The sequence below is a fragment of the Odocoileus virginianus genome, chromosome 20 (assembly GCF_023699985.2).
Source record: "Odocoileus virginianus isolate 20LAN1187 ecotype Illinois chromosome 20, Ovbor_1.2, whole genome shotgun sequence".
Lineage (NCBI taxonomy): Eukaryota > Metazoa > Chordata > Mammalia > Artiodactyla > Cervidae > Odocoileus > Odocoileus virginianus.
The window spans coordinates 15,506,043-15,521,721 of NC_069693.1; the positions used below are offsets into that span (position 1 = coordinate 15,506,043).

Here is a 15,679-nt window from a genome sequence, read left to right on the forward strand (position 1 = left end):
TCCCAAGGGAGAACTGGACACGCGCGGCCTTTTGCAGACACACACATTAGCTGTCCGGGCTCCCCACTTAGCGCGGCAAAACAAATGCTTTCCTCCAGACTCAGGACTTGTGATTAGAAGTTTTATTAGTTTTACGAGATCATCAATAATCCCTCCAATTAAAAAAAAAAAAAATACAAAAACTACATACAAAATGTTGAGATCAGACGACTAAACTTTCCCGACTCAGGGCCAAGTTCTGCAAGGGAGAAAGAAAGAAGAATGTGAGCAGGGGAAGACTCGAGAAGAGGGTCCAGGAAGGCTTTCAGGGCCTATCACTCACCTTCTTAAGCCTCCGCTCCCGTGAAGCCTGAGAGTCAGTCTCAGAGTAAGGGGGAGGCGCTGGAGGGTAGTAGGCTTCCTCTTCTTCCTCTTCCTCCCTGTAAGGCCTCCTCTCCGCTGGCCCCTTTTTCCTCAAGGCCTCTTCTAGTAGCCGCCCGTCATAGGGGGGGTCCCTGGATCTGGAGCCGTCATCCCGAGGGTCCCGGGAGCGCTGGTAGCGGGCCCGAGGGTCGGCGTGAGGTTGCTCCCTAGACCTGAAGTCATCGTAGTGGGGATCCCGGGAGTGCGGAACGTGCCTGGAGTCGTCTTGGTCTTGGTCGTAGAGGTCATCGCGGCTGCGACTTCGCGGGGGTGCATAGGCCCGGCCTCTCCTCCCGCTGCTTGGGGGAGATCTCCTCCCTGATTCAGCAGAGGCCGGCCGGGTAAAGTCATCCAGAGCATCCACAGAGCGGGCTCGGGGCCGCCCCGCACCCCGGCTGTTCCCTGACCGCTCCAGGGGGGCCTCTTGCTCCCACCGCCTGGAACTCCGGGGGGAGTGGTGACTCCATTCCTCATCCCTGATGGGGGTGAGGGCAGGGACCCGTGAAGGCCGGGATCTCCAGTCGTCCTCATGGAGAGAGGTGACTTCACTCATGGCTGTAGGGAAGGAAGGTGTCTCTTACTGGTGGGAGGTGGTCAGGAGGGAATGTCAGGAGCCCTGGGGCCCAGCGGTGTCACTCACTTGGCTCATACATTCTCAAGGGAGCCCCAGGCTTCTCACCTATTTAGTGATGATCTGCAGGGTTCTGTACACTTCACTGTGGCCATGTTAGGGAATGAGGGATTGTGTTCAGGATGTGGAGCAACCGTCCCTGGGCAGTTGTCAGGGAGACCTGCTTCCCCCAGCCCCCTCAAGAATTCCTCAGATCCTAAGGCTTACCTCGTTCTACACGGCCATTGGGGGGCCCGGGTCGAGAAGGGTCAAAGTTGGCCAGCTCCTTCTCCATGTAGTATAGGACCCGCATGGAGTCGTCCTGCTGGTTGGCCTGAATCCTGTAGCCACTGCGGATCTCTAGGGTCAGGAGTTGGAGGTGATCAGTTCCAGAGGTTGGATGCTGACCATCCCTCCTCCCCTATAGGCATGTCCAATGTTCCAGAGGTTGGATGCTGACCATCCCTCCTCCCCTATAGGCATGTCCAATTTCATAAGGATTGGTTCTCACCAGAGGTCACGCTGCTGTCTGTGTCACGAAGCAGGGGTACCTGGGAGCTGTGGCCGCCAACTGTGGGAGACTGGCTGTCAGGAGCAAAACCCTGCATTCCCAGCCCCCTCCCCTCTGCCCCCAACCCCTCCTTCCAGCTCCAGCTCCCTTAATGGCCAAAGGCCCAGCTTCCCTGCACCCCCTCCCCCCACCTCCCACCAGCTACTCCTGGCTGTCCCCAGGGCCTCACCTGAGCTATTCCTGTCGAAGTCTCCAGAGTACCCATTGTAGAGAGGGCCCATGGGGATCATGGCTGGTGGGGGCGGGGTCTTGGCAGGGGAGAGGTGGGCATAGGTGCTGGGGGCGTAAATGCTTGGGACACCCGAAGTGGCAGCTTTGCCTGCAGCATATACTGGAGAGAACACACAGCATGAGAAGGGCCCCAGGGGCCACATGCCTTCTCCCCAGTCCCCCATTGAGGAGCTTCCCTGGGTGCTTGGTTGGTTGCTATAGGGTCCCTGAGGTCAGAAGACATGAGCCGCGTTGAGTTCACACCTCCTGTGCCATCCCTCACAGGAGTTTTAGGATGGGAGGGTGTGCACCGGCGGCCCCAGTCAGGAATGCCAGTTTGTTTGACGGTACAATGGTTTCGCAACATCTGACAAGGTTTTACATCAAGCTCTGCTGCCAACTTATCATAGGACATGGCCACCCTGGACCTGCGTCCTTACAGAGCAACAGGGGCAGAGGTGTCTTGTAGATAAACACCCATGTGTTGGACCCATAAGCCAGAAACAAGTGGTTCCTTTGACATCCAAGCCCTTGCGCTAGAAAAATGGATCATCTGGGGGCGGGATCCTGTGCCTGCTCCCCTTTCATGCCTGCTGGGTCCTCCCTGTAGGGTCTTCCAGACCCCGAGGTGATGGGAAGCCGTCTTGGGAGCTTCAGCATTCACTTCCTCAGCCAACCAGCAAAGCGTCTCCTCTAGTGTTTCCACCTTGGGGACCGCACCCATCCTGCCCCCGCCAGGTTCTAGGCTTGACAGCTCAAGGGCACATCCTCCCCAGCACCTTCCTCCCTGGGCAAGAGGCTGGGGTCTGGTGGCTGCTCTGAGGCAGAGTCACAGGCCTAGGCAAGTCGCTTCTGTCCCGGAACTCCGATGGGAAGATGGAGTGCGGCATTGGGCTCAGAAAGCTCCCTTCACCCCGATTCAGCTGGGCAGCAGAAGGCTCAGTGCTCACCCCCACCACACCCCCCCACCGAAGCAGCCCCTCAGCCGCTGGCAGATGTGCTGTTTTATAATTAGCTCTGGGAGTTGCTGCTCTAGGACGGCCCAGGAGGGCTGTGGCTGTGGCAGAAATAACAGGGCCTCTGGCGGGGAGTTAATGGGATCTCAGTTTGGGGGAGCAGGGCCTCAGGATGGAGGAAATGGGGCCCTGGGACTGGCTTTCACAGTCCTGGTCCCTGCCTTAATTAGCGGGGTTAACTGCAAACTTGTTTGCAGCCCTGGGGGGATCCCACCCCACCTGTGAAATGGACTAACACCCACCCCCCCCAAGTAATAAGCAAGATGCCCACAACTAAAAATGTTGAGAGGGAGGGGATGGCCAGCACGGGCCTCCAGAGAGCAGTGGATTTTATTTCTCCAGGCAGTGGTGAAACAGGTTGACCACTGCTGAGTTCAGTGACCAGAAAATTAGCCAGCATGATCTGAGCCGTGGCCCCGTGCTAGGTCCTGACACACAGCATTTCCCTTAATGCTCATGACACCCCGTGATGGCAGGACCCTGCAGAGAAGGAAACCAGCTGCTCACCTGAGGTCACATGGTGTGAGTGGCTGGGGCTCTAATTTGCATCTGGGCCCTTGGTCATTAACGATGCTGACAGCAGCAATGTCTGGCAGCTAGTGGGCGTGGAGCGCTGTGTAGGCCAAGCCCCACTCTAAATGTGGGACACACCAGTTCACTGGGTCCTGACTCACGCTGTACAGTGGGCTCTGCGAGGCCCCATTTTACAGAGGAGGAAATTGAGGTTGAGAGGAGAATTCCTTCACTGGACTTCCCAACAGGTAAAGGGGTCCAGCCAGGCCTCGAACCTCCACCTGCCCAAGCTTGCGATGACTGCCTATGATTTTACCTGTACTGTGTTACACTGGAGTCACGGAATGTGGAAACCTTAAATGTAAGGATGCTAACACACATCCACCTGAGCCACCTGGGTAATTCTTTCTACCACGTGTTCACTCTTGGCCTAGAAATGAGCAGGTGCCCTGAGAGGGGGCAGGTCTGTCCCTCTTTTGGTCTCTCATAGTCTAGGTGCTCCTAACATGTAAAGTTCTCTCTTTCTAGCCGCCAGGGTCATCTGTTCGTCAACCAAAGATATGGTGAACTTGACAATGACAAAGGAAAAGGTGAGGTACCCTCACTGAGAACTAGTAGAGAAGCATGCTCTCACAGCCTACTTTCAGTACAAGGAACAAGAGAGCAGGTATGTCTGGGTGTAACTGGCCTGTGTGAACTTCCATGTCGGAGTTGATGGAAACTTCCCAATAACTGAGTACAGAGGTGCTCTCGGCAGCACTGACGTCCCCAAGGGGGGCAGTGGGGCAGCAGGAGGAAGGAGGCTCTCTCTTCCTTTCCCACCTCTCCTGTTTGCTGCTTCCCCCTCCACCTCGGGTCCCATGTCTAATCCCAGACCCTCTCTGATGCACTGAATGGTCCTTAAACGGCATCTGTGGAAAAATCCAGCATCCTTATGTGGATGTGGGTTGTTAAAAGGTGCTTAAATTTGGTGGGGCTGTAAACCTCGCTTGGTTTCTGACGTTTTTCACTTCAGATTTTGTTTTTAAAAGGACTTTTACTTCCCGGTCAACGATGTTTTGTACTACTTGAATTTTTTTTTTTTAACCTTGTGCATAAATTATACCTTCAAAAGGAAAGACTTGAAATAAATGAGAAGTAAAAAAATAAGTGAAGAGTTGAAGCATGTAAATGATAATGTAAAGTAGCAGGTCCTCCTTGGCCCACTTTTCCCCAAACTACTCCCCTCATGACCTCCTGAGTGACACTGTCCCAAGAGGCAGGCAGATGGGCGCCTCCTCCCCTTGGACCCAGGACGGATGCTGAGTGGGAGTGGACGTGCGGCGGGTGAGGGGTACTCACGGGCCTCGGGGCAGCAGCACTTTTCCGGGCAGCAGGGGCACCTGACGTAGCAGCAGCAGGTGTGGGGGCAGCACTGACACCAGCAGATGCCCAGCAGGAGGACGACAAGGAAGGCAGCCAAGCAGACCACGACCACGAACAGCCAGTCTGCGGGGACACGAGAACTGGCCCTGAGCCAGGAGGCCTGGGAGGGAATAGGGATGTGGGCACTGGGGCAGGGCCTGTCTGCAAAGCCCATCGGGGAAGCTGCAGCCCCAGCCCTTGTTGGAGTCTCCACGCTAGGGGCCAGGGTGCAGCCACAGAGGGATGCCTGCTCCACTACAACCCAGGTCAGCCCCAAGGTCAGGGAACCCACCCTGGGCTCATCTGGACAAGGCAGTAAACAAGAGCAGACCTAGCCAGAAGAAGATGGGCTGTAGCCTTGAGAGGGGACAGAGCCAGCTGCCCAGACCCCGACCACTAGAAGACCACCACAGACACCAGTCACAGGAGCCCCCTGTCTACACCCCAGGCCCCTCGTCAGCCAGCCCAGCCCACCCCACAGCCAGGTCACCAGATGCCCAGAGTCGGTGGGGTTATTAGCGGGGCCCGAGCAAACTGTTTAGAAAAGGGGGAGGATACTTAGAAGCGATAAGTGGTATGTGGGGGGACTCCACCCCCGTACCTTCCATGGGCCCCGCCTGAAAACCAGGTAAGAGCTCGGCCACCCCCGAGGTCCTCCCTGGAGGGACAAAAGAGAGACAGATTATGCTGACCAGGGCCAGCCCAGGCCATCCCTGCCCTGAAGCCCAGCTCCAGGCTCATCAGGGTGGAGGCATGCTCTGCAGAAGAGATGGGGTAGGTGCCTAGGAGGGTCCTAGCATGCGGTTCCTGCCCTCCACACCCCCGTCCCCTGTGGGTGCTGTCTTCCAGAAGGCTTCTGTCACATGATTCACTCACTCACTGTCCCCACAGGGGATTCTGTTGCCCAGAAGGGTGCCAGGACACATCCCATGGGCTCAGGAGGTGGGACCTCAGTTTGGGATTCCGTCTTTTCCACACCCACACAGTCCTACCATCCCAGGTAAGGACAGCCCTAGTCCATGAGGCTCAGGAAGACAGTGCACTAGGGCCCAGGAAAATGTTTTAATTGTAAAGTCTGAAGAAGAAAATGTTTACAATACTGAATACGTAGTAACAAATGGTCTTTGTAACAATCTACTGTAAAAGAATTCTTGTTTTTAATCTGTAGGAAGAGGCCCTTGAAAGCAAAAGTGCATACATTCCAGGGGACCTCTGGTGGTCCAGTGGCTGATTCCATGCTCCTGCTCCCAGTGCAGGGCCCTGGGTTCAATCCCTGGTCAGGGAACTAGGTCCCACATGCTACAAATAAGAGTTTGCAACTAAGAAAGACCCATCACAGCCAAATAAAAATAAATATATTTTTTAAAAGTGCCTTACAGCCCATAAAAGTCACAGTACGGCCCTGGTTCTCAGCCCACCAAGGTCCCCTGTGCAAGTTTCATGGCCCAGCTGGTGCCTCCTTTAGGTGCCACCCACCACTCTGTGCTGCACAAGTGCTGTATCTCAAGGGGTGTCCACACGCCTGGCCATACATCAGCACCCCATGCCGCCTGCCCCCAGGAGGGGGGTCCAGCAGGTAGAACAGTGGTTCTCAAAGTGTGATCCCATCCCGGAGGCCAAGCTATGTTCCTGATAACTAAGACACTGCCCTTTTTACTCTCCTTCAGTAGAGATACAGTGGAGCTTTCCGGAGGCTCCATCACGTGTGATGATGTCATTTGCTCTGATGGTAATACTTGTGTGCCAGTTTCAATTTCTAATGTGTTAAGCAACTGTAAATGTAACCCACAAAAATGTAGACAAACCTTCTTTGAAATCCTCAGTAATCTGAGTGCAACTAGCTCCTGAGACTAAGTTTTGAGACATGCTGATGTAGACTGTGCATTTTACAGAAGAACACGCATGAGTTCTGTGGGCCCTGGGTGATGCATTCTGTCACCCAGACGTGAACTCTCGTCACGTGAACTGAGCACCCTAGGGCATGGTCCCCCATCATGAGTGCTTGTTCACATGTGTGCCACCTTGCATCATGCGTGTGATGATGGCAATGTATAGCCCGACAGCATGTCACATATAGCACGTGCCACTTGGGACTATATGTGTCCACCGAGAACAGAGCATCTGGCTAACAGCAGCATCCCTTCCACACGTGGCAGGGGGCCTCACAGCGGGGCAGGGCTGCTGGCGGGTATCCCAGCCCACTCCTGGGCACGTGGGGGGACGGCTTGCTTGAGGGGAGCACTAACTATGCAAGCCACACAGCACCATCCCAGCAGGGCAGAGGGACCGCGGGGTGACATGTGGCCTTAGGTTGGGGAGGGGGCGCACCTGAAGCGGCCTCACGATTACACACACCATCACCCCTCCGGGCTCAATGCCCATCACTCTGACCATCTCTGTGCTTTTAAAAACTGAGACCAGGAAGGGGCAGAGGTCCCATTCCTCTCCACTCTTGGTTTGGCTCTGGCTTATTTGAAATGCTGCGGGACGGGGGAGGGGGTCCCTGTCTGGGGTGCAGGGTACAGAGAAGCCCAAGTGACTGGTGGTGCTGTGAGGGGAGAGCGAAGCAGGCGACAGAGCCCAGAGAGAGGGCAGGAGGGCAGAGGGCGGACACACAGAAGTAGCAGGAGAGGCCGATCCCCGACCTGTCCCTCAGGACCCAGACTCACCCAGGACGATGAGCTCTGCATAGGCCTCGTTGTTCCCCTGGAGGTCCTGGGCCGAGACCACGGAGCAGTAGTACACGCCACTGTCCCCCCAGGCCGTCTGGTCGAAGGTCAGGTCAGCATCTGCAGCAGGGGGCAGGCGGGTGAGGGCCATGTGTGGGAGGGGCGCCTGGGGGGAAGGGGGCTGGGGGGGGCGGGGTATTCAATCCCTCATCCTGAGGGCCTGACACCTCTCAGGCTCTGTTCTAAACCCGTCACATGGGGAACTTCAGTCTGTGAGGTGGGACTGTTATCTTTCCTGTCTTGGAGAAAAGAGCAGTCTGCTGAAATTACTGATGAGCTGTAGAGCTGTGGCGAAAACGGGGGTGGTGGGCCGGGATGGTCTGACCCCACTCAGCTATGGCCTCCACACACCCCCATACCCCTCCCCTCCCCTCCCCATCTCACCTCTCAGAACAAAAGTCAACCCCCAGACAACCCACCATGGAGCCTAGGGCAGACCCAGGGTAAGGAGGCAAAGATAAACAGGCCAGATTCCAGGAAGCAGGAGACTCCTGCACCCAGCACAAGGCGGGGGTGTGAGGGAGAGACTTAGACCAGTTCCCTCCTCCATCCAGCTATCAGTCCACACATTCCAGGTCAAGGCCCAGAGCTGGGGACGCTCCAGTGACACAGCCCCAGGCAAGGAGCCTGTTAATGACAGCAATAATGAAAGTCTTTCTGCACATCCGGTTTCCTCTCTACTCCTCAGGCCCTAATTAGTTAAATCCCTCAGCCATTCTGCAGGGTGGGGCCCGCTAGGCAACTCCACCTTGGGCCTGTGGAGCACAGGAGGTAGGAACAGGCCAGAGACATCCTCACAGAGCATCCTCACAGCCTTTCTCCCCAGCTGCTCTGGCTCCCGGGGACCTACCCACCACATGCCCCAGGGACCTCCAGCCCTTCCCCAGGACAGCTCAGAGGGCAGCCACTGTGTGTGCCTCACCGCAGCACCCAGGAATGAAAGAACCAGAGCCACCTTCCTTCTTTGGAAAGAAGACCTCACATCCATAGTAAAACATCCTTTCAGTGCCTATCGCCACCATTCCAAGGGCTTCCCCGGTGGCTTAGCAATCAAGAATCCGCCTGCCAGTGCAAGAGATAAAGGCTCGATCCTGCGTCGGGTAGATCCCCTGGCAAAGGAAAAGGGAACCCACTCCCGATTTCTTGCCTGGAAATCTCATGGACAGAGGAGCCTGGTGGGTTACAGTCCATGGGGTGGCAAAAAGGTTGGACACAACTTAGTGAGTGAACAACAATGACAGCACACCGTTCCAGCACCTCACCCTGGCCCACAAGGCCCTTGGAGCCATCTGACCACCGGTTACCACACCAGCCCCCTGCACACCGTCCTCCTCTACTCGCCAGACCCCAGACACACCGGCCTGCTCACTGTCCCCCACCATGTGCTGGGCTCCCCCCGCTTTGGCGTGCACTCCGGCTGTTCCTCTGGCCTGACTGTGTTCTCTGACCCTCACAGGGCTGGTTCCACCCCCCTGGCACAGCTCCCCTGCCCCACTGACAAATTCTATGAACCTGCTTAGGGGCTGACTGGCCGTGAGCCCATCCCCAGGGGAAGAGGGCCCCAGGAGAGCAGAACCTGGAGTCCCCAGGCCCTGGTCAGTATCTGGAAACGAGCCCCTTTCCTCCTCACACTGACTTGCCTCAGTGTTCTGGACACGTGGCTGTCCTCAAGTAGGCACATGATACAGTCATTCAGTATTTGACGCACTGAATGCATCTGATGTTTCAGGCAGTACCTGAAGTACTGCCATACTAGACAGCAAGAGTTCTCAAAAGTGCTCCGTGGAGCCTCGGGTTCCCCAAGACGTTTTCACAGGGGGTCCCTGAGGTCAAAGTTGTTTTCACCATAATAGTAAGATATTTCCCTTTTTCACTTAAGCTCATGAGTGTAGTGTGGAGTTTTCTACAGGTTACAAGCATGTGTTATCACAATATACTGAATGCAGAAGCTGCTTTGAGAATCCAGCTTCTATGCAGCCAGACTGTAAGCAGATGTGCAAAAATGTAAAAGCAACGCCATACATCTTCATTCAAGTTTTCTTGTTTGGGGAAATATGGTTATTTTTTCATAAAAGTATGTTATTTAGACCAATCTATAGTTGATTAGGGCTTCCCAGGTGGCGCGAGTGGTAAAGAACCCACCTGCCAACGCAGGAGACAAGAGATAGGAGTTCCATCCTTGAGTCAGGAAGATCCCCTGGAGGAGGCCATGGCAACCCATTCCAGTATTCCTGCCTGGAGAATTCCAGACAGAGGAGCCTGGTGGGCTACAGTCCAGAGGGTTGCAAAGATCGGACACTTCGCACAGCACGTGAAGCGGCTTAGCACAGCATGCATACTTTATTATCATCATTAAAAAAATATTTTAACTTCTCAATTTTCTAGCTGTAAAAACAAAGTTCTTTGAGGACCTCAGTAAGTGTGTAAAGTGACCCTAAGACCCACATGTTTGAGAACCACTGCTCTGGAGGACAGATAGGAATCCCCGCCCAGACAGGGCTCAAGCTTCTAACTGGAAAGAGAGACAAATAAAAAATTTAAACATATTCTGCTTCAGATGGTGATAAGCAGTACAGAACTCAGACAGGAAGTGCCTCTGTCGTGGAGGTAGCGGCTGAGTTTAAAGTGACGGGAAGGTAGGGTGACCTTGGGCACTGGCGCTTGCCTTTATGGTCAAGCATCTAGCCCCCAGTTATTGATTGTTCACTATGTGTTAGGTCCCTTTGTATATATTCTTTCGTGGAATCATCCTAAAACTCTAACCTACATTCTCCCAAATCCTCTGAATTCTCTGTAACACCCTCTCGGCCCATCGTTTTTTCCACTTGTATCTTTGAATCAGACTCTGAACGCACCTCTCTAAAACCAGAACCCTAGACCAGGGCCCTGCCCAAAGCTGGAGTGGGGCTTGAAGGCAGCCCCTACCCCCTCCAAGAGCTCCTAGGCCTGGAGCTGAAATCTGGTCATGTGGCCGGATCTGGGCCTCAATGCATTTTGTTTGGCCTATACGATGTTTTCAAAACTCACGAAAAACATGGCTTTCCGGCTTCTTTTGATCCGTTCTAAGGCCTGAGTTCACCTCCTTCCTCCCGGCCGCACCCTGTTCCCGTCTGGGTCTGGTCCTGACATCACCTGGGCTGGGCATTGCTCGAATTGTTTTAGATAGAGGGAGAAAATGCCAGGTCTCCAGCTGGGCACAGGAGCTGGGCTTCCCTCCACTCCCCTGGGCCTCTGGTCCCTCATCCGCACACAGCAGAGGCAGCCCTCGTGATCTCAGAGGTCCCACAAGCTCTCAGGTCCAGCGTTACCAAGTGGGGGTGCACACGGTTCCCAAGCAGCCTGGAGAGGTAGAAATAGGGCCCCGATCCAGGCGCCGAAGAATGGAAGTGGGAGCGGAACCACCCAAGCAGAGGCACACCACTCTGGCTTCCCCAGGACGACTTTCACTTTTAAAACCTGGGTGGCTGGTGAGCCTAGGAACAGCGAAGGCAACTCTGCTTTTCTCCATCCTCAAAGCTGAAATAGAGGAAGCTCCCGTGGCTACTGGGCTTCCTGAAGGGACATACACACAATGCATGTTTATAAATCACGGCCTGTATCAAACCCGGGCCCAGGTCAAGACAACTTGAAAACCCAGGGCCTGTGGGCCTCTGGAGCAGGAAGAATCTGCCCCAGATGGAGCCGAAAGGTCACTCCAATGACGGACTCAGCAAAGGGGACATGATTCCAGCCAGCCTTCAAGGGCACTCTCAGTAGGGGAGTTATCCTGACAGTGCTGTCCGGTCATACCTGATCCAGGCTGGAGAAGCCCCTGGATTATGGGGTAGGGGCCTATACAGGCTGAACACCCCCCTCCCCAAGCCCCCCGTCGAAAGTCTATTATCCACAGGAACAGCTGCCCAAGGAAATTCAGGGCCAGCAGGGCTAGTCCCTCCCCGAAACAAGACTGAGAGGCTGGGTCCCTGCCCATGGTCCAGACAGAGAGAGAAGGGGTGTGCTCTGAGGCCTGGTCCCCTGGGGTCTGCAAAGGGATGCCCCCTTCCCTCCTCTGCCCCCATGCCCATGATTAAAACACTCATCCTTTATCCCTTGCCCACTGTTGCCCATCACCCTCCTCTCTGCCCCCTGGATTCTGTAGGGCCCAGTCCTAGTTCCTCGTCAAATTATATTCACCACAGTCTTGAGTCATGATCACATATCACCCAGGTGGGTTTTCTTTGGAGCACTCTGCGGCACCTTCTAAAATCCCATTACTCTTTTGCTGCTTATTTCTTGCCTATTTCATCCCACGGAAGTATCACCTCCTTGAGGGCAGGGATCACCTGTCCTGATCACCTCTCTAGCCCCAGCAACTACCATAGCTTCTGGTGCTTAGAAGATGCCCAATAAAGGCCGATGAATGAATGACTTCCCCACCCCTAACCTGGTCCCAAGAGGCACCTCCTATGAGCAGGTAGCATGACGGTGAAGGACAAGGGCTAGGTTCAAATCCCAGTGCCAGCCCTTTACTGTGTGTGCACCAGGATGAACTATTTGATCTCTCTGTGACTCAGTTGTCCTGAGTATAAAATGGGCATAAAGCACCTGGCAAGATGTAGGCTTTCTCCATTAATATCCCTCACTCCTTCGGTTCACTCCTGTTACCTCCTCCAGGTGGGTTCTTTGCTGACCTTTCTGGGCAAGCAGAGGGGTTATTAGCTTGGAGACTAGGCCCCAAAGGGCTGACTTATAATCCCACTAGCTGTGTGACCCTGTGCAAGTCACTTTAAATCTCTGGGTCTTTGTAAAGTGACAGCAACAGAAGCTACTTACTCCATTATTATCATCTGAATGAGCTAATTCACATCAACCTGGATTACAGCCTGGCACACAGGAGCCCTTTTATAGGTTATTAGTTATACGCGTGCGTGTGTGCTAACTCGCATCCTGCTCTTTGTGACCTAGCGACTGTAGCCCGCCAGGCTCCCCTGTCCATGGGATTCTCCAGGCAATACTGGAATGGGTTGCCATGCCCTGCTCTAGGAGATCTTCCGGAGCCAGGGATTGAACCCATGTCTACTGTAGCTCCTGCATTGCAGGTGGATTCTTTACCACTGAGCCAGCAGGCAAGCCCCTGTTACTATATAAATTTTACTTATTGTTGCTGATATTGCAAGTATTATTACAGAACCCCTGCTCCTCTCTCCACTACCCTCTTTTCTTTACCTTTAAGCACTTGAAAGTACGTGTTTATTATTGTTGTTTAGTTGCTAAGTCGTGTCTGACTCTGTTGTGACACCATGAACCATAGTCTGTCAGGCTTGTGTTTGCCTTATTTGTCTGTCTCACTGGAATTCAAGCTCCAGGAGGGAAGGCATTTGATAATTTTGTTTACTGCTGTATTTCCAGGGCCTCAAGTGGTACCTGGTATACGTTAGGTGCTTGATAAATCTTTGCTGTTAAATAAAGGGATGGATGGATGGGTAGAAGGAAGAATCCATCCCTTGGCCAGTACTTTCAGACACCTATGCTGATGAACTTCTAAGAGGGAGCCTACACCATCACTCAGGCCCACCCAGTCCAATCCCACGTACTTCCTGTGATGGTGATCCTTCGGCCCTGATAGTAGTCTCCCAGGGTCACGGCATTGCCCTGCTTGGTGGCCACAACCCTGACGGTGCGTGCGCTGTCCTGGCACTCCACGTAGGGGTTGTAGCCTGGGTTACCAGCTGCCAGCTGGGCGTTGAGCTGGTTATCAACACTGGCAGGAGAGAAGGCATCAGCGATGCGGTCCCGGCAGAAAGACTTGTACTTCCAGATCACGATGGGCGCCGTGGGGGTCGCGGTCGACTGGTAGGTGCAGGGCAGGGTCACGGGTTGGAATAGGATCACCACGTGGTAGGGGTCTGACACAGTCACCTGGATGGCGCTGGTGGGGCCTGAGGACAAGAAGAGAGTCAGCAGAGGGACCACTGTGAGTGCAAGGAAGTACTTCGGCAGGAAGGAGCCACATCACTTGCCACATCACCGACATTTACAAGTGCATGGTTTTTAGAGAGTGCCGGGCACACACTGTTCCTTAATCCCCAAGGCAGCTCTGATAATCATGCCCATTAAGAGACCCAGGGGTTGAAGTGGCCACTGCAAGGTCACACAGCCTGATTCCTTGGAACATCCTGCCCATTCCTCTAACCAGAGTGCAGCCTCTGAACTGCTTCCAGTCCCCTCTTCTCTTGGCCACCCTCTCATGGAAAGGGTCTGTGGCCTGTACAGATAAGCCCAAATGCCCCCCCCAAAGGCCACAGTGCTGGAGGCCCCCCTTTTCAAAAACAGCCAAGTGTTCCCAAGTTACTCCAGGTTTTGTAAACTGGGGGCGGGGAGGGCCAGGGGATTCTGGGGATGTTTGGATTGCTTCGCCATACAGTAGCTAAACCCCCAGTTATGTCACCACCAGCCTTCACCTTGCCCTACCCAAAGCCATCTCAAATGAATATGCCAAAAGTGCTTGCTGAAAGAAAAAAGTCCCCCTGAAACCCCCTGCCCAAACAAACATCAGATCCAGCAGAAGATGGTTTCCAAGTTAGTTCATAAGTCCGTTTCACCAGACTCTTACGCAGATATTCTTACGACATGACTGGGTTAGGGAGGGGAATTTTCAATACCGCACCCACACGACGCCTGGGCGCTGCTTCTTGATCTCACCCCCTAGGAATCGTCAGATCCAGCCCTCAAGTGCCTTCTCCCTGTTACCCCAAGACTCAGAAATCCCGACCTGCTACCGAGTCCTCATCCCCGCCTTTCTCAGTGATCGGGTGGTCCTTCACCCCTACCCCACAAAGGGTCCCATTCTCCCTGCGGCTCCCGGGTTCGCTGTCCCGGGAGTTTCACTTCCTGTTATCTCTGAACAAGGGCGGCGGAGCGCTCTCAGGCACGAACTGAGGATTCCTATCCCTTTGGCGCACAGGGGTCTCCGGAGGCCTTGGGGATCAGGAGGTCTTAATCTCTGCGCTCCCCCTCCCCCAGTTCTCCTGCCTCCGGGGCGCTGTAGAACTCCAGGCATCGCCCTTCTAGAGCGCCCTCCCGGCGTCCCGCAGCACCAGGGGCCCCGCGCTCCGTACCTGTGCACAAGGTGCTCAGAAAAAGCCACACGCAGACGACCGCGCCCCAGCTCAGGGCACGCGGGCAGGACTCCAGTCCCCCGGAGAACTTGCGGGCCAAAGAAGCCATCGCTGCCGCCTGGGCGCGTCGCGCCCGCGCGTCTCCACCCTGGTACCGGGAGGGTAGGGGGCGCGGCGCCCACCAAAACTGGGAGGGGTGCCTGCTCCTCCCCTTCCCGCTTCCGCTCCTTGTCTCCATCCCAAGCCCACTCTACCCTATTCTAGGATTTTAACTAGAGGAAACCTCGTCGATGAAGAGCACGCGTCCGGCTTGCGGGGAGAAACTTGCTTGTCCCACTGTGGCTCTGAGAGCCACTCCACCCCCCGTGGCTCCGGGGAATGGATCGGCCCAGGTACACAGGGTGAGAGCGGAGGGCAGGGCTAGGGGTGGGCGGCGGGGAGGGGCTCCCCCACCTCCCTCCCCGGAAGTGGGCTGACCCAGGTGCGCTCCGGCCCAGAGGGTTGGAACCAAGTGACCAGCCCGCCGGGAGGGCAGTTGAAGACCAGAGATCGCGGTCCGGCCGTCTCCTGCTTCGGTCACGCCGAGCAGAGTGTGAATCACGAGGACAGAGACTCAACTGCGTTGATTCACCTGTTGAGAGAGGCGGGACGCGCCGCGCACCTGTTCCCTCTCTTCCCACACCCCTCTCCTCGGCTGGCGATGGACCCGCCTAAGTACACCCTGCGGGGAGGGGCGAGTCTGGGCGAGCTTTGGGCTGGAAGAGGCTTGTTAGTTGCCGCGCTTGACTTTGCCACTAGCTTTGGGGGTCCTCCCGTCCCGGGGACGGAGGCGCTGCAGCCCTCTCGCGCCTTCCACTTAGGTGATATGAACAACCGAGCCACGTTCTTGGAAAGGAAGTCTGCCGCCTTTAGGGGACGCGCGAAGGGAATCGAGCCCAGGAAAAGTTGGACTTCTACCTTGGAAGTTTTCTCCGCCTCTACACCCCCCTCCACCCCCCATCCCTAACTCTTGGTTTGGCCTCCGGGCGTCCGTCGCCCCGGGTCAGGCCTCCGGAAACTATGGCTCTTAAAGGGGCCGAGCGGAGGCTAGGGACTAGGGACGGGTTTCCGCCTGAGGATTCCTAGAG

At 55.3% G+C, this 15,679-nt stretch overlaps 1 protein-coding gene and 1 long non-coding RNA gene across 4 annotated transcripts; one reads left to right on the forward strand and one right to left on the reverse strand.

The window, feature by feature from the left end:
• Positions 1-107: 107 nt before the first annotated feature.
• Positions 108-15,212, reverse strand: LSR (lipolysis stimulated lipoprotein receptor). 3 transcript variants are annotated; one of them, XM_070451766.1, is made up of 10 exons: positions 14,553-15,212; positions 13,029-13,373; positions 7,396-7,515; positions 5,328-5,384; positions 4,664-4,810; positions 1,753-1,914; positions 1,524-1,583; positions 1,241-1,372; positions 323-957; positions 108-238 (listed from the first exon to the last, which is right to left on the reverse strand). In XM_070451766.1, the coding sequence occupies exons 1-10, from the start codon at positions 14,788-14,790 to the stop codon at positions 203-205; spliced, it is 1,932 nt and encodes a 643-aa protein (XP_070307867.1). In that variant the 5' UTR covers positions 14,791-15,212; the 3' UTR covers positions 108-202. The 3 variants fall into 3 exon arrangements, with proteins under 3 accessions (XP_070307867.1, XP_070307868.1, XP_070307869.1); XM_070451767.1 differs by lacking the exon at positions 5,328-5,384 and having other exon boundaries at positions 14,553-15,202; XM_070451768.1 differs by lacking the exons at positions 4,664-4,810; positions 5,328-5,384 and having other exon boundaries at positions 14,553-15,202.
• Positions 1,359-4,471, forward strand: LOC139030004 (uncharacterized). The gene is made up of 2 exons (XR_011482344.1): positions 1,359-1,407; positions 1,460-4,471. It is a non-coding gene; the product is annotated as an uncharacterized lncRNA (long non-coding RNA).
• Positions 15,213-15,679: the final 467 nt, after the last annotated feature.